The following is a 19080-nucleotide window of genomic DNA, read 5'->3' as shown; positions in this document are numbered from 1 at the left end:
GAATCATTGATACCAGCTGTTGCTTATTAAATAAGAAGCTATCATCCTGCAGTGCCTCAGCCCATCTCATAAATATGTGATGCATTGCTAAGAATGTATCTTGTCAGACTGACGTTATCATAACATCATCCATTGAATATCAAACATTTAATAGGATTTGTCCCATCAGTATTACTCAACCGATGGCACCAGAAGAAGCTGTGGACAATCAGTGGGATTGCGGCAAATCTGCTGATAGTGGGGGATCCAAGCAGGAGAGATCCCTCCTCTCTTTGATATTACGTTGCCCGATTTTGGATTGTATTTATGGGATAACCCTCTTCAAAAAGATAATAGCAGGAAAATAAGAGTTGTTCATACATTAACCTATTAGTGACTGCCCATCGCCTTTTAATGGTGGTCACTAATAGGCTTTAGGGCTTATTTACACAAGCATATATCGGTCAGGTTTTCATGCCCAGACAATATACGCTTCCATCTAAGCAGTTTCCCCCTCCCACCGACTCTCTGCCTCTCTCCTCCAGGAGGGGGCGGGGGACGAGGCTAAGCTCAGCTCACTCCCATTGCTAGCTATGGGCAAGGGATGGGAGCTTAGCTCCGCCCCCATCCTGCCCACTCCCATTGCAAACTGCTCGGAGGGGAGGAGAGAGCCAGAGAGCGGGAGGGGAACTGCTTCGATGGAAGTGTATATCGGCCGTGATATATGCTCATGTAAATAAGCCCTTATTCTGATGTCGCTCCTTTTTAGGCCTCCCTCACACAAGCATGAAATGCATGCCGTATTACCCGCGCAAAAAAGTTGCAGCCGATAGAACCAATGCATTGCTATGAAAACGTTCAGACGGGAGAATTGTAAGCGCATAAAAAAAAAATTGCACTTTGAAATAATAGCACATGTGCGATGAAATCCTGAAATTCCCAGCGGCGTGAAAAGAAAGGACCTGACCTATCTTTGGTGCGCTAACTGCACAAGTTTCCAATATGGAGCAGGAAAAAAGGGAGTGGGGAGCGAGTTAAAGCTGCGTCCCACACTGGGCAGAGATGGCAGCTCACCTTAATTAGGCATTTAATTACCAATCAAAGCCATGGGAAGGGTGTTAGAGGCAAGCATCTGAATTGGGTTTCTTTTAGGGCTCCTTCACACTAGCGATAAAAATGTGCGTTTTTGATGCGAGAGTGAGTGAAAATGCAGAATTATGCACCCAATGATTTTCAATGGTTTGCTTCGCATTTGCGATGTTTTCATTGATGCAATGTTGCGAGAAATAAAAATTGCGGCATGTTCTAGCTTTCTGAGTTTTGCGGGGTTTTTTTCCCTCCCATGTTTCCCTAAGGAGCTTCCTTTTTATTGCATTGCAAAGCACAAACGTGAGATTTTCGTGTGATGCGTTTTTAACATTTAGAAAGTCCTGACTTTCGCGCTAAAAAAATTGTGCGAAAAAATCACAAGTGGCAGCAATGTTTTTGCAAGAAAAAGCAGCGCTGATGCTCAAAAATCATGGGAAAAAAGTCGCCATTTTGCAGTGATTTTCTTGCAGCGATATCGCGATCACCAGTGTGCAGGAGCCCTTAGTCTAAAAAAAAACACACAGCAATCAAATTTGACTCTGTAGTCCGCAGGTGTTTTGCCGGCCGCCTCCTACACTCCCCAGTTTCTTTGTTTTTGTTTTAAAAATGTTGTTTTCCAAGCGCAAAACAATCTTTTGGCTGAAGTTTTAAATCTGTGTATTTATGCACACAGCTGCGGCTCTATGGCGTCCACTATAAAAGTCTTCAGTGGATCTCTGCTGCGGCACACCATTTATAAGGTGTTTTTTGCACAAGCACTGTAAGGCATAAAAAACCCCAATAATGCCAAACATCCACATGGCAACATTTATTCCGGCTGTTGAAGCCCGCCCGGCCCTCTGGGACACGACCTGCAGCGGCTATAAAAACCGGGGCAACAAAACAGAACAGTGAAGGCAGGTGGCCACCCCCGGTTTCGGTCATTATTGGACCAATGGCAATGCTTGTGTCCGCTCCAACTATGGTATGTTTTGGATTGTGTTTTGCCATGAGCAGTATACCATTGACCTGTTGCAATAGCTGACATGTACAAAGCCCCTTTGTTAAACCCAACATGGTTTGCAATGTGTATTTTATGGCTGTATTTGGCCCCCTTTGTACCCGCGCTCTGTTGGCTCTCTATTAAAACATTGCTTTTGTACCCTTTTGGGGGGTCCATTTTCTTTGATAAGAGCACCTGTATGCATGTGCTGTCTACCTTGGCCCCTGAAGGTTGATGTCCTGTTTTCATGTTGAAAAGAATTGTTTGCAATTCTTGCATTAAGTTTTTTTTTAACACTGCCCCATATTATGTGTAGGCTAATAATTAGAGATGAGCGAACCTACTCGGCCACGCCCCTTTTTCGCCCGAGCGCCGCAATTTTCGAGTACTTTCGTACTCGGGCGAAAAGATTCGGGGGGCGCCGTGGGTGAGTGGGGGGTTGCAGCGGGGAGTGGGGGGGGGGGGGAGAGGGAGAGAGGGCTCCCCCCTGTTCCCTGCTGCTACCCCCCGCTCCACCACGCCTCCACCCGCCCCCCAGGGCCCCCGAATCTTTTCACCCGAGTACGGAAGTACTCAAAAATCGTGGTGCTCGATCGAGTAATTACTCAAAACGAGTAGGTTCGCTCATCTCTACTAATAATATATTGGCTGGGTTTTTTTTGGTGGGGCCAATCCATACCCGATAGAACAAAAGGTCAGGACAAGGTGGCGGTCAGTTCGTGATCAATATCGGCGTGAATACGGGCGCATTGTCCAGGAAGGAGCAACGCCCAAGTGCCCTTATCGTCATGGCTATGTGTTGAGTTTCCTCAGCCGAATAATGGAGTTGTCCCAGTAAGTATAGTAAGGAATGATTTTTTTGGGGGGGGGGTGGAGAGGGGTGGTTGGCCTTTGGAACATGACTCCTCTGCACACTGTCACTGTCATGCTAATCATTATGTATTGTGCAGGCACTTGCATGGTTTTATACACACATCCCTGTAAATAGCTAAGCTCTTAAAAAATGTTTTCTTTGTTTTGGGTAACCTTTTTGGCTGCTGCAGTCGCCGAGCAGTGTATGTGCCGTTCTTTGCCCTTGCAAGTAGCTCAGCCAATGGTTGGAATCTCAAGGCCTTTTTATTCCCCCTTTGCATATATACAATGCCATTTAAACAGTACCCATGTTTGCCCAACGGTTTAGCAGCAACTAGAATGGTTTGGGTCAATGGCTCCATTTACACAGCCCACTTTGGTTTCCTTTATCAAAAACCATATTCTGTAAAATGTCTTTAGGAAAACTGCATGTGGTTTTTGCCTCATAGTTGACACTCCAAACATGTTAAAAAGACAGATTGTATCACCAATGGGTGTTTGGTTGCTCTTTTGGAACACAACCCAAATATACTATGTGAATGGAGCCCTAAAACCATGGCAAATAATAATCTGTTGCACTTGCTGAGCCATTACTTTGTATTGTCTGGGTTTGTAATGGTATGTTGAAAGTTTTTTTTTTTCACCCATTAGGGCATCCAGCAATCTCCCAGACTCTAGTGCGCAAGATGTTGTGGAGGAGCAGGAGGAGGGCATCAGTCTGGAGGAGGAGTCACAGCAGGGGGCATGGGCGGAGGAGAGCCAAGATGAGCCCTCACAAGCACATCTCCTATCCAGGGTGCATATTAACTTTTTCCACAACACTTCTGCCCTATTCAGCAATTCCAGCAACCTGATTGGTTGTTTGGGTTGGCTGATTCACCGTCCCCTCACTGCCCCCTTTTGAGATGCACGAGGATAGAATTACAGAGTTAAACATGACCGGATGCTAGCACATCACCACGCACACTCCACCTCCGCTCCTCTCCAGCTTACCGAACTTCCGATCATGCTCTGGTGACTCCCCCAGTGAAGGGGCGGTGGATCAGCCAACCCAAACAAACAATCAGGTTGCTGGAATTGCTGAATAGGGCAGAAGTGTTGTGGAAAAAGTTAATATGCATTCAGGGCACTCCCCTGCTTATTTACGCTCAAAGGTTTGGCTGCCATTTTGAGACCAAACGGCAGCATACAATATGAGCAGGCGGGCATCACCTCTGGGACGGTGGGAGACACGATTGCTGGTCCAGCTCATAGTTCAGCTAGATTATGATGGGAAACATTGGCCCTATCTGCATCCCATCTCCCACAAAAAAACAAATCTTGAGAAAGGTTTCCCGGTAGATGTAGATAGAGTGGAAATACGGGACCGTGTGAAGCAGACAACAGATGCAAAAGAGGTGGAGCAACCACAAGCAGAAGGACCTGGGCTGTTTGCGGGGCATCCACAAAAAATTCCGGCATCGGGGAAGAGCTAGGAGGTGGGCGGAGATGTAGCAAGTAATGGCAGATGTGGACAGGGGGCACATCTTTTGGCCAACATTGTCGTCTGTGGGTCTTAGGCCGCGTAGGTGGTGGTTGGGAACGTTGCAAGTAATGACAGATGTGGATAGTGGGCGCGTCTTTTGTCGAACATTGTCAACAGCGGGTCTTGTGATTTTTTTTTTTTTTTAGGGGTGAAATTTTCCCCCCCTTTATGAATCTTTTCCCTGTGAGCGCTCGCTTTGGAATAGGAAACTCCTTGGTGTGAGCATTGCAGACGTCATGGCTAACAGGGATTGCTTGTGAAGGGACACATAGAGGCCCCATTCTGTTAGTAATAAATTCAGGTTTTATGTTTGTGAGACCTATGGCTATTGTGCAGGTCTTCTGCCTTTGTTGTGTTTCTTGGCCTCCTTATCTTGAGTTCCACAAACACTATCTAAATGTTAAGGCTCTGCTACAGCAGTAGCGTTAGAATTGAAGTGTTCGAAAGTGGCCATGGTTTTTGGTGGGCATAAATATATATATATATTTTTTACACTGCATCTGCGGGTAACCATATAAGTAGTCTCTACTTGTTTGACGGCCACCTGTTAGGCCAAGCATTTACCCGATCATGTATTACTTAATGTCGTCTTTACTCTATTCATGTCCCCACAGAAGAACTACGCAGGCACAGGACAGGACAAGGGGAGACAGTCCCAGCTGCGGAAAGGGAAGGCAGAAGTCTGACCTCTCCACGCCAAGCATCTGGGGAGGACCACCCCGGTATTCACATTTCAGAAAGCTTCTGTGGTATGGCTGTTTGTGTTGGGAAACATATTTTTAACACGCTACTTGTCTTCTTGCAGCTAAAGCTCCGCTGGCTTAGTTTTCTCCTGAGCCGGAGGGTTCCCTGACATCGGGTGCTCCTCTGCGCTCCCCCCCCCCCCAGCCCCTGGTGGAGGAGCCAGTGCTCCAGATCCTTGCGCCCCGTCCTGTGATTGGTAAGTCCCAATAGCATGCTGGTCCCAGTGCCACTCGATATGGCCTGTGTAGACAGAGTCCAAAGATTGTATCCCTATTTTTGTCTGACTAACTGTGAATGAGAAGGTGAAATCTTCGCAAGTTTCTTCAGTCATCAGGGTGCGCATTATGATTGCACGAGCATCGTAGACAGTCATGTAATACGCCAGCATTTTTTTGAGACTTGGATTTACCTTTGCAGGGCTTAAAAACAATAGCTGCGCAATTAGGGGCGGCTATTTCTACTTAAATAGTTTTAGGGCTTGCATTAGTAATGATTAGCCAGTTGATAGCAAACATCCAAAATGTCGACTCAATCCAGCACTCAGTCTTTTTTTTACAGCCCCTTTGGCCACAAAGGTGCCTGGCAAATTGACCCCAGGATGCCTTCTCAGGGTGTGCGAACCGTTTAAAAAAAAAACCTTGGCCGTGCTAAAAAAAAAAAATGTGCAAGAAGGCCTAGCTCTCATAAAGTGAGCTTGGAGAGGAAGGTGTTGGATGCAAGGTCTTAAGTTAGTTGTAGATACACGGACCCCACCCTTGAAGAGACTGTTTTTTATTATTTTTGCAATTCTGTGTTTTCAATGCTGTTTGATAATAGGTCTATAGGACTTAAAGGGGTTGTCCCGAGGCAGCAAGTGGGTCTATACACTTCTGCATAGCCATAATAATGCACTTTGTAATGTACATTGTGCATTAATTATGAGCCATACAGAAGTTATAAAAAGTTTTATACTTACCTGCTCCGTTGCTGGCGTCCTCGTCTCCATGGTGCCGACTAATTTTCGCCCTCCGATGGCCAAATTAGCCGCGCTTGCGCAGTCCGGGTCTTCTTCTTTTCTGAATGGGGCTCCGTGTAGCTCCGTGTAGCTCCGCCCCGTCACGTGCCGATTCCAGCCAATCAGGAGGCTGGAATCGGCAATGGACCGCACAGAAGCCCTGCGGTCCATGAAGACAGAGGATCCCGGCGGCCATCTTCAGCAGGTGAGTATGAAGACGCCGGACCGCCGGGATTCAGGTAAGCGCTGTGCGGGTGGTTTTTTTAACCCCTGCATCGGGGTTGTCTCGCGCCGAACGGGGGGGGGGTTTAAAAAAAAAAACAACCCGTTTCGGCGCGGGACAACCCCTTTAAGACATTTTTTCTTTTCCCAACAGCGTGGCAAGACATTCCCCCTGGTGACAGGGTGGCTTGGTATTTCCAGGAGATCTGATTGTGCACACTGCAGGTCACAGCCATGCAGTGTGTACTTGGCGATCAACCTCAACCAGTGGGGATTTCATCACTTCCAGACGGAAGATTGAGTTCGCTACAGTTTCCGCACTGTTCCTCTCCATCTCGAGAGTGAACCTTTCTCAGGATCCAGTATGTGTGGGAATTTGGGTGCAGATGGGCCCCATGCTCCCATTGTTTCTGGCTGGCCCAGTAGCTGGACTGGTCCTTCCTGTTTCCTACCATCCCAGATGTCAACAATTCATGTTGCCTTGATGCCAAATGTAAATTTAAAGTATCTTTACACAAATCCAAAAAAAAAAAAATATAACATTACAAAAAAAAGCAATATTTCCGTCTCAATTATTTGTTTTCCAGAAAATTATGTATAAGTTCTCACAATAATACTAATTAGTTAGGGTAGGATGTAAGTTTTACCAAGCTGTCAAAAATGCAGATACTCTCCAGTTGAGCTGGGTTAGGAAATTACAGGCAAGTTTGGGGCTCCTATTCGTGCCATGTTGACTTTGTAAACCTCCAAAAAACTAAACAGCCTAGCTAGCACTTCACAACTACAGGCATGTTGGACTGTAAGCCTTCCTTAACATCTAACCCCCGGCTGCCATTGGCACAGGTGAACGACAGCTTGAGGGTCACATGTTAGTCTGCTGGGAATAGGTTCTTGCAGGTAATGGCCTTTAAAATCAGACCAGTATGGCTTATTCACAGCACTGTTTTTGAATTCAGTTTTAAAATGGGCAGAAACCTGTTGTGTTCCCAACAAAGCAAAAGTTTGGAAATGTTTGATTATTGCAGCTTTATTTGGAACACAAGTTTTTTCCACAAAAGCCTTTAACACAAATAATGCCCGTGAATAAGCCCTTAAACTCTGCAACATGCCATTATAGACAGACCCCAGAAAGTTTAGAACGCTGGACCTGAAGAAGCCAGCTTTTAAGCCAGCGAGATCAGCGGAGCAGCTTGCTAGCGAGTTCTTTACATTTTCGCCTTTGTAGTTGATGTGGCACAAGACAGAGCTTTGACACAGACAGAGCCACACATGATAGACATCCAGGTGATTCTTTCAAAGGTGGACAGTTCACCGCGACAAACACTTCTAGTTGGCAGACTGCCAGTCCTGTTCTGGGGTCATCGTCTCTTGGGAAATAATAGTCTTGGGTTACAATTCTTATTAATGTAGCCGTAAGCACAAGACATCCCTAAAACTTGCCAGAGACAATTGGCCCCCATTCTATATGTTGTTTTTTCTTTTGGCTGAAACCAAAAAAGGTAAACTATAATACAAAAAGATTTTCAATACGCAAACTCAGGTGGAAATGATGTAGTCTCTCAGGCTTTGGGTTCCTGCTGCAAAAAAGTTATAAAAATTAGCGCCACCGCAAGGTGCGAAAAAAGACACGCAATGCTGTCAACCGCTGGACACTGAAATACAGAAATACAGTTGACACGTTGCGTGTCTTGCATTTTTTCACGATTGTGCCCTTAATAACCAATACCTTGTAATACGTTGCTCCAAGTTGTCAACTTTCTTCTCCTACGGCCAAAAGCGTGTGAGCACTTAAAGCAGCTCAAACACCGATTTCAAGCCAGCGCCAGTTTGCCAAGTTAGTTTAAGCTCACAAACCACGTCAAAGCTCCTTGTACTTTTGCGAGTTCCTAACTGAATGTACCAATAAGTTACTAACTTAAAAAAAACACCAAAAGGCACAGCTGGCTTTAAAAAAAGAAAATACTCTCTGGAAAGATCAGCTCATCTGTTTCCTCACACATGGTCCATCTGCCACGGAACCGCTTCCTGAGGTGTCAGGAAGTAGTCTGCGAAGTTGTCCCTGACTCAGAGCAGAATTTGCTGGTCTGCCATATAGTATTGGCTTCTCCACAACTTTCCCTGCGAAAGTAGTTAGTTGTGCCTGTTCTGTATTCCAAACAGCATTATGAAGAACCACACAGGTGCGAATTACTGCACACACGTTATCTGGAGCCTGGTGAATGGCACTGAGGAGAACTCTCTATCTTTTGGTGAGAATCCCAAAGGCACACTCCACATAACGCCGGGCACGTGTAGGCAGTAATTAAATACCTGCCTCCTAGTGTCCATGTTTCTGCGAGCAAAGGGATGCAGAACATGAGTTGACAGACCAAATTCCACATCCGCCACAATGACAAATGGGACAGATGGGCCTGTCGAGCCAGAAAGGTTCTGGGGCTCCGGTAAGGACATCTGCTCATGCCGGACCATTGCTCCGACCCATTCTGAAAGCTCTGAAAATGCGAGCATCTGCAGCTCTTCCAAAGGCCCCAATATCAGCAAGCAGAAAACAATAGTTGCTACCACCAACAGCACCACCAATAAAACTGCTAATAGTCGAAATACTGAGACCCTGAGTGTGGAGGTTTTCAGACACAAATATGCTTCCCGTCTGCACAGCATCCAGAAATCCCTCACCCATTTGACCCTCGGGATGCGATCATGGGGTCCAGATGGGTCACCATGGCACACGGAGGCTTGAAGATGGCCTCCAGGTCTGCCATCTATGTCCTTTGGCTGGGCTTCATAGGAAATAAAATACACTGTTGTACTGAAGTATAGTAGTGCATTAAACAAACCATCAAAGATAGAGATATTCAAGTACCATATTCGACAAAAATCAAAAGTTAAAAAAGTGTGAAAGAAAAGAAAAAAAATATTTTTTTTAAATGTTAAAACTTCATCTTTCGCCTTTTTAGTGTGTAAGGGAAAGAAAATCATCAGAAATGTAGTAATTAGCCACAGAAAAAAATAGTACATTACTTAACCCACATGGTGCTCGCTGTGAAAAAATAGAACAAAAAATATGGCAAAAAATAGCCAATTATTTATATCTTTCCTCACACAAAATGGAATAGAAAGTGAGCAGAAAGTCATTGTCATATTTGCCTTGAGTGTAAGACCTTTATTAAGCTCCCCCATTTACCACAGCACCCCATAGTCAATCTGCTGAGAATGGGCAACGTTGATCGCAGGAGCTAAGGGGTTAAATGAAATGGTTAGGAGTATTCTCCAATGTCCGTTGTCCATTCTGGCTGACTCCAACAGATGATGAAGCTGTGCTCATACAGTATCATCATTGCAAGGTGTGGCAAACCCCTTCTTAGCTGTGTCATACATGTACGGCTCAGTGCAGGTACAGGTTAAACTTTCTTCAGCTTGTAACTAATTGCTATTATATCCCTAAGATCATTCATTTTCCTGGATTGGTTCACATAGGATGCTTCTGGACATTTATGCACGAAGATATTAAGAAAACCTCCTCTATCATGCAAGGTATTGTGCGGCATACGACTTGCCGTGGGCTCAGAAGATTCTGCATTTTCTTTTGTAGTAAAGTGATAGAGATAAGACAATGATCACTTATGCCCAAAAGACTCTGGCTGTATCCACTGTCTAGACTGTATAATCCTCTTTATCTTTGTTGTCAAACTTGTGTGCTGGAGATATTTGGTGTAACACATTTTAAGAACCTGCGTGATCTAGCACAAGGTGACAGAGTAAAAATGACAAAAGTGGAGATTTGACTCATCTGTATGTCAATGTCATCTGCAAGGGTCCGTGCTGGCTCAAGCAACGAGCTGAAAATCCGAGCCCCGCGTAAACGTGGGATATTGGAAACAAACCCAAGAAATAATAAGAGTCCAGTGAGTTTATATTGCATTCCTATGTAATTAATAATGATTTTGCACATGGAACCTAATTTTTCCAATGGTCATATTTGGTATTACAACTTAATATGAGATCATTACACGTAAGCAAAAAGTGTCATTTCAAGGGCAAATTCAAAGGCAGAAAATATTTCAAACCATATTATGTAACAAATGTCCACAATATACTATGAAGGGTATGCCTCCTGAGACCCCGAATGATAAGTTATTTATAACACTATTATGGATCAAAAATATTGACCTTGTTCCTGTTCCTATTTGGTGCAAGAGAATTCATTCTATAGACACAGACAAGGTGGTTGCTATGAGACTTATGGTTGTCCTATACTTCTTTTCAGTGGCATAATGATCGTGGTTGCATGGGTGCAACTGTGACCAAGCTCAGAGGGGAAGGGGCCCTCTGTTACAATAAGGAGGAGATATCCTGCTGTGTTGTTATATCCAGCTTTTTAAGTTGATAGGGCAGTTGTTATGTACCTGCTCTCAAAGCTAACCTGTTGGAAGAGATCAGTGGACCTCACTGTTCAGCCTTTTTACAGATAAGAGTGTCTGGTTGGTTAGCTACTCTTTAAATACTTTTGGCTTCTGCAGTGTGGTGCAGTTTATAGCTGTGACAACATCTGTTCTATCCAGTATTCCTTATTCTACTTCTAAGGACTGTGAGGGATTAGCGTTTAGGATCGGTAGCAACCTGGGCATAAGCAGTCAGAGACAATGACACTTGGAATAAAGTCTTTAGTCCAGGCTTCGCCTGGGTTTATTTCAGTGCAAACAAAGCAAAATACAAGCCTTAACGCCAGGCAAACATAAAGTAAATCCTGCTCGCCCGAGCACTTACTAAACATGTAGCGTCCCTGTCTACATACTGGTAACCAAATGGCTCCTGCACACAGCCCGCCAGGACTCTCAGACCTGCAAAGGTCTCAGCTCTCCCTCTAGGCCCTGTAGGCCCAGGCTTTATAAGGCCTGGTACCAGCCTCACCTGGTACGTGGGAGTGACCATCCCACCCTTCACTTTGGTCACTCCAGGAAAAGCCGGCCTGGATTATGTGGCTTGGAGCCACTTACACACTACAACGTGTCAGTGACTTAATGTTACTGACACCATACTGCCGGCTTCCTCCACCGAGCCCAGGCTGCTCGGTGGCACGTATCTGCCCAAGTGCTCCCTAAAGCCGCATAGGAGAGCATCCTAGGTAAAATGTAACGGCCCTCCAGCACTTTACCGGTCACTGTCTCACAGGACCTAATTCTAGTCCAGTCTTATCTAGTCTGTGCAGTCAGTGCAGCAGTTACTAATACTGTTTAAGGGCTTATTTAGATGACCGTATATCGGCTGCGTTTTCACGCTGAGCCGATATATGGTGTCCTCATCTGCAGGGGGGAGGATGGAAGAGCCAGGAGCAGGAACTGAGCTCCCGCCCCTTCCCCACTATTTGCAATGGGAGGGCAGGACGGAGGCGGAGCTAAGTGGTGTTGCTTAGCCCTGCCCCCGTACCATCCCCTCCTATTGCAAAAAGTGGCAAAGGGTGGAGAGGGGACAGGAGCTCAGTTCCTGCTCCTGGCTCTTCCCTCCTCCACCCTCCCCTGCAGACGAGGACACCGTATATCGACTCGGTGTGAAAACCCAGCCGATATACGGTCGTCTGAATAAGTCTTAAGGGCAAAAACACATCAGCATGTTTTCCTCCCCTTTTACGGCTGTGATAATCACGGCCGTATAACCAGATAAGACTGGGATTTCTCGTCCGTGAATACTATGGCACGTAGTGAATACATCATGCGGGGAAGAAGGGGCAGCTTCTTTCTTCCCACAGTCTTTTTGAAACTCCTGCTCTCTGGTGCGGAGTTTGAATAGCCGGCGAGGGAGAAGAAATTCCCCTTGTTCAGGCGCAACTACACTCCGTGTCGCCAAGCGTAGTTGCACCTACGGCAGTGTGTTTTTGCCCTTATACATAGACTGTGTAAACTCAGACAGACTGTGTTAAAATGCGCCATATGTATCACGGAGACTCATGCAGTATGATAAATCCGGCACAACTTTAGGCTGTCTAGTCTAAATTTATACCAGCAATTAGTTGGCTTTGTTATACTACAATTTTTGAGCCAAAATTTTGGTGCATGAGGTTGCATTTAGGCCACACAAACCCACGCTCTCTTGGGAAGCAACACCTCTTTTCACCAAAGTGAAAAAGTGTGTAAAAGTGTCTAAACACATGAAGCATGTGGGGCAAAGCAAGAAAGACGGTGCAATTTGCATCAGAAAACTGGCACATTTTTAATAGGAAATCTACCCCAGTGTGTCTTGCTTCTTGATTTTCTAGTCCAGTCTGTGTTTTTCTTTGTGTTTCCTGATGGTTTCTGCCTGCCTTTGTTCATAGTTCACTTTGTTTGGTTCAGGGATAGTGTTAGACAAGGATGCCAGTAGAAGCAATTGAGGGACAATGGGGTCTGGTGTTGAAAGATAGAGTTAGGGAACGTGTTAGGGAGAGACATAGGGGAAGCAAGTGTGAGGAATAGCATTTCATTGCTGGTTGTTTGCCATTCACTCTACTTCAGTCTCCACTGCTAGTTTCATCATATTTATCATCTTCATCGTAATCAGCCGGTTATTATCTTCCCTGTTATCTAATAGTGAAACATCAATATTTCTTGTGGTATTCATTTACAAAGCTGTTCAACTCTACTGTATGTCCTGGGGTATCTGAGTACTGGAAGACATGATTAGTACGCAGGAAAGGTGACTGCTACAGGTAAAGTCCAGTTGTGTCATTTAGAAACCAGCTGACATTGTTACACCCTTCCAGATCATTGGGCGAGTACCACGTTCAATTCAATGAAGACCTTCAGAACACAGATCCATTTGAAAGCTAAGGCAGTGCAGAGAGCCATTGAATCCCTGCCCTGTCACTTACTTTTGGCTGGTAGCACAAGGGTGTCAAGGTCTTGGCTTGCATCACACCGCATTATTCTAATGGGTGCAAAGGGGGCACAAGAAGACTGCTACTACACACTACAAATATTTTTGATGTGTAGAGGCAGAAAGGGAGCATTGTAACTGTGAGGGTCACAAAGAGGGCACTACTACTGTGTGGAGGCACAATCTTGGCGCTGCACTATGACCAGTGCTTTTTCCTTCCTTCACTGACCACAGTGACAGCGGCATTGGGAATCAGCTGATCAGGAGATCCTCAACGATCATCTATTGATGACCTGTCAGTCATCAATAGCAAAGGTGTAAAGTGTCTCTGTAATACCCCTTTAAGAGTCTGGCAAACACACACTTTGTATCACAATATAAAAATGAAGTAAGTAAAATAAACAACCTACACTTGTTTCCTTCATCCTGGAGTGTAGTAAATATGTCTACCACAAGAGGTCAGCAGAGTCCTCCCCACAGGCTCAGCATCTTTCCTGTCAATGCGGTAGATTTCTCTGTTCCTTTTAAATTACTGCGGAAAAAAAAATCTAAAACCACAAATGAAAAGGCTTATTGGTAGGCACATATTCTAATACTATAGCCATCAATGTTGGTAGGCTGTGCATTCATCTGATCAGTCTATGCATGCTACATGAAGGGACTCCATGCCTTCACATCTGACATGTCAGGGGCATTTTCTGAGCATTGCTCACATGCAGTGCACTTCAAGTCCTTTAAATCATAAATGATTCATTCTAAAATATATATGATTTATAGCTGGATCCACAGATGTGGCCATTTGTGAGAGATCAATGGAAATGCTCCTGCAGTGTGCAGCTCCTTATGTGCATATTAATAGCAGCAGGTAATTGTCATGGTAAACAGCATTGGCTTTATGCATTCCAATCACGTCCCCTGTAATGTCTGGTGTAAGTGTAGATGGAGTCCTTGCAGCACATGAGCAGATGAAGGAGCCCCTATAGCAGGCTTGTATATGGTAGGTGTATAGTGCACACTGCACTGCTGTGGTCATATGTATGTGTGCAGGGCATAATTGTGTCTTGATGAAGACAAACCCCCACTAGTCTCCCCTCTTGTTGCTTTGTCTTTGCTCCTTTGGGCTCTAGGAGAATTAGCCTGAGTCACTGCTCACGTCACTTGTTCTTCCCCAGCTATTGGCATGGGGATGGGAGGGAGAAGCTCTACTTATTATTAGCACTGGAGAGACAGTGTGTAAAAAGCTGAGGCTGGATCCCTTGCAGTCAGTGCAGAGCAATCCATCCATCTCTGTATCTAGCAGCTGAAATCACTGCAGCCTCCCAGGTAGGAGCTTTACCCATGCACTGCTCTCCTCATCTCTGCTGGTGCTGATCATCTGCTGACCAGTGTGTGCAGGACTCATCTGCTAGTGGCTGCTTAGACAAGAGCTGCCTATGTGACATAATGCATAGCAGAGCTCAGTGTTACTAGATGCAGGTGCTGATAGAATCATCTATAGAAGCAGCAAATGAGTGATGCTATGGAATAGCTGGGAAATATGGTGAGTCCATTACTATAGCAGAAACTGGACGTGTGAATCATGTGTAATGATGAGTCAGGGGTATACTTTAAATGATGATTATGTTTACTGGAGATTGCTATCTGCTTGCTGATATTGATGCTGTTGCATATGTATTTGGGGGAGGGAGGTAAAATGGTAACTGCTTGCTTACCCTGATTAATATGTATAGGAGGTATATGTATATTGGTGGAAGATTGCTAGTTGCTAATCGTGGTTAAGTATGGTGGGCATGCATTAGATTGCAAGCTGGCTGCTTATGTAATGGATGTGTATGAGATTTATGGATATAGTATGTATTAGATTGCTAACTAGTTGCTTATATAATGGATGTGTATGAGATTTGTGGATACAGTATGTATTAGATTGCTAACTAGTTGCTTATATAATGGATGTATATGAGATTTGTGGATACAGTATGTATTAGATTGCTACCTGGTTGCTTTTTATTAGTGGAGGTCTATGAGATCTGTGGATACAATGTGTATTAGATTGATAACTGTTTATATAATGGATGTGTATGAGATTTGTGGATACAGTATGCATTAGATTGCTAGCTGGTTGCTTTTTACTAGTGGATGTGTATGAGATTTGTTCATACAGTATGCTTAGATTGCTAGCTCTTTGCTGATCCAGATGGATCTGTTGTCTTATTTAGTAGATTTGCTTGGTGATGAATGTATAGCTTGCTTGCAAGTAGATTGTTAGTTGTTGTGAGCAGATCCTCTGTGTCCCTCTTTATCTGTGTCTTTTCCTTCCAGCTATAGGGAGCTTGTGAAGAGCATAGTGTAGCATCAGCAGCGGCCCGGGAGACCCTCCTGCACATCATCCATTGTACATACCTGTCCACCAGGCTCTAATAATGCTTCACATCACCTAATACCACCCTACTGCTAAGGATGATGACCCCCACTACCCTATAAAGGCTGCGTGTTACCAGGAGGCTCTGCGCCCAGCATTGGGGCTATAGAGGATTTACCTGCTCTTCTATAGGGTCGGTGGAGCTGACAGCTATCATGGCCCTTTGGAAAGGGAGGCATGGACCCAATGTGATGCCAATGTGGTTCTACACCTGCTGGATCTTCCTGGGGTTATTATGGAGGGCATTGGCCTGTCCTGATTCCTGCACTTGTGACTCCAAAAGGATCTCCTGTGTTAAGACGCCGTGGTTCGTAGCTTTCCCAGTGCTGAAGAACATCTCCCATGCTGCCAACATCACTGAAATGTATGTATTTCCCTTATATACTGTATATATTGTGCTAAGCTTCTGTGCATTATTTCTGTTATGACTGTGAGGGGTGGGGGATGGAGGGAAGCTCTAAAAGCCTGATGGTGATTTCATTTGACTTGATTCCTATCTGATAAGGTTTTAAGACCATTTGGATGATAAATCTCAATAGCTTGAATTCCCTAGACAGAAATCTGATGACAAGACTCTCAGTGCCTGGCTGGTGCACCTGATGCTGCTGCGCCTGCACAGATCACAATACTTTACTAATACACAGTGCAGGTACCTGGTGCACCATATGCTGCTGCTCCTCAGGGACCTTTCACACGGGACGGAATTGTCCGCACGATGCAGTGCAGATAGGGATTTTGTCAATTAGCGCAGATTTTGTTGCATTTTTAATTGCGGAATGTGTTCTACGGAATGTCTTGCGGAATTTCTTGTGCTTTTTTATGCAGACTTTAATTGCAGATCTACATCTTCTGTATGTTAGAAATCCACAATAACAATTCTGCAAGATGTTCAAGCCCCATAGGGATAACAACATGATGCAGAAATGTCCACACAGACTAATTCCATCCCATGTGAAAAGTCCCTGAAGATCACAGTTCCCTGAAATGCAAGGCATGGTGCTGGTGATTGCTGCACCTTCTGCTGTAGACCACAATACTTTTACTTGCAAGGTACAGTGCAGGTGATTGCTGTATCTGATGCTGCTGCTGTAGATCATAGTTTTTTGAAATGCAAGGCATGGTGCTGGTGATTGCTGCACCTGCTGCTGTAGCTCACAATACTTTTACTTCTAAGGTACAGTGCAGGTGATTGCTGTTGCATACTGTAGCCCACAATACTTTTACTTCCAAGGTACAGTGCAGGTGATTGCTGCACCTGATGCTGCTGCTGTAGATCACAGTTCTCTGAAATGCAAGGCATAGTGCTGGTGATTGCTGCACCTGCTGCTGCTGTAGCCCACAATACTTCTATGGCACAGTGCAGGTGATTGCTGCTTCAGATATTCGTGCTCCTGCATAAGCTATAATATTATCATTTCTGCAATGTCCTCTTAGCCCAATAGTATCATTAATAGAAATAATAGGAAAGCTTGTTCCTACAAGGAAAAAACAGTAGATTGAGGGCCATATTGCATTCTTTGAGTTGCAATTAGAAGTGGGAAATCCTGTACATTTATGTCTCTCCATGTTAAGGTATGAGCCAACTAGGTTGTGCTCATCCTTTTCACACCATGCTTGCACATTTACAAATGATTCCATTGAAAAGCTTCTAGCTTAATTTATGTACCCTTATCTCATTGCTGCAAGCACATATCCCACTGATAGATCAATTGTTTCTGCTTCACAGTATATCCTCCTAATCTGTAATAATGTTAATAGTACTATAATCCAGGACATCAGTGCCTCAGTGAAGCAGGAAATCAATAACCTCCAGACAGAAAGAAATAGTCAAATCCACTGAAGAAATGCTAGTCAGTACAGATCATGTTTCTGAGCAAAAGCACTGCAGAGCATTACTCTTGTGTGTGCCCTACCTGCTAGCTAATGCAGGGGAGTCACAAGCACTGTGCATTGTCTATTTCTGCCACTGCATGTGTGGGTCTGTGAGTGGTAGTAGATGATTCGCTTTACACCTCCACATATTAGCCATATAAGGCATCTGCTTCCTCTTCATCTCTTTCGACTTCTATTGCATTTACAGTAATTACAGTTCTTGATGACACTTTAGCAGATGAGACGGCTGAACACATTAGCAAACTGGAGAAACAATGAACATCAGTTCACTTCTTTTTACTTATGAGTGGTAAAATATATGAAATAATTTAGTTGGCTTCTATGATGCTCCTGTAGGAATGGCATTCTTGTAGAATAGATCAATAGATGCAGTTAGACACATTACTGCTAGAATGATACTATGTTGCCATTTTGGTAGTGGTGCATAACATGTTGATACAATTTTAATACAAACACTGTATTTTCTGCATGGGCAGACTGATATATCAGCTGCTCTTCATTTTGTTTGGCATAAAGTGCTAACATTGCATTCTGACCAGGCTTGTAGCTAAAGAGAGTGAAGAGGTTCCAGTTGGATCTTGCTCCTGGAGCCTGAGGGGGTCCTAAAACTCTGTCCCATATAGAAGGACCAGTACTCTGAATGACTTATGATAGATGGGAGGCCATTATAGATTTTGAATGGTAACCGAGGATATTCAAGTCATGCCTCTGAGTTTGATATTAGTGAAATAAATGCTGATTATTAACAGTAATTACTAACATTATTACTACAGCTCCAACTCTCACAGTGAAACATTAATGCTGCCAGTTCTTAATTAAATGATCTTAATAGAAGGTGGGGTCCAATTGTACTGAAAGCTCATAGCGAAGGTGTGTTCAGCTGGTACACCCATACAGCTATTGTCTGGCATGTTATTCATACATGGAATTAGAAGATGAAGTGATGCAGAAGTTTAGCAAGTTTTCTGTGGGTTCAGTCCATTCTGAATGCCTGCAACATTTGGAATAACATCTATTATTGCACAATATGTCTGCCATTGTACAACAGTCATCCTTATAAGCTGGATAGATAGATGAAGTCTGCCTGGTCATTAGCTACACATTGCTTGCTTTGATTATATTGTATTAAAATGCAGGTTTTATTCAAGGTGTGGTCCCTCATTGCAAGCCATTTGTTAATGTGTTTGACTTTACAACAATAATTATGGTTTAGATCCATGAAGCTACTTGACTAAATGGCCAATTGGCTGCATTTATGACTTTTTATGCTTATTTATTAATGATATTGTACTGGAAATCTTGAAATCTGCACTATGCTTGTAGTTATAATAAACAGTGTACTGGATGTTTAATGACCTTCTTTATGACAGTACATTCCCCTGGTACTATATTTTCATCTTCCATACAATGAATGAACATTTTATTATATTACTGTTTCCATGAAACTCTCTTGCAGGCCTTGGCTTACTTAAAAATGTGTTTAGTAAGTGCTATGCCTGATAAACACAGGAAATTTGGGGGATTTTTGAAAT

At 44.1% G+C, this 19080-nt stretch overlaps 1 protein-coding gene across 1 annotated transcript in view; it reads left to right on the top strand.

Annotated features, from left to right (window-relative positions):
* The first annotated feature begins 14480 nt into the window (after positions 1–14480).
* The window catches only part of NTRK2 (neurotrophic receptor tyrosine kinase 2), a 215783-nt gene continuing 211183 nt past the window's right edge, over positions 14481–19080 (top strand). The window contains exons 1-2 of the mRNA XM_066604107.1: positions 14481–14559; positions 15556–16019. Of these exons, the coding sequence (XP_066460204.1) occupies positions 15811–16019 (209 nt within the window). The 5' untranslated portion in view covers positions 14481–14559; positions 15556–15810. The remainder of the gene's footprint in view (positions 14560–15555; positions 16020–19080) is intronic.

The sequence above is a fragment of the Eleutherodactylus coqui genome, chromosome 5 (assembly GCF_035609145.1).
Source record: "Eleutherodactylus coqui strain aEleCoq1 chromosome 5, aEleCoq1.hap1, whole genome shotgun sequence".
NCBI classification, from domain to species: domain Eukaryota; kingdom Metazoa; phylum Chordata; class Amphibia; order Anura; family Eleutherodactylidae; genus Eleutherodactylus; species Eleutherodactylus coqui.
Note: the sequence above shows the minus strand (reverse complement) of the source record. Positions and strands in the feature narration are given on the sequence as shown.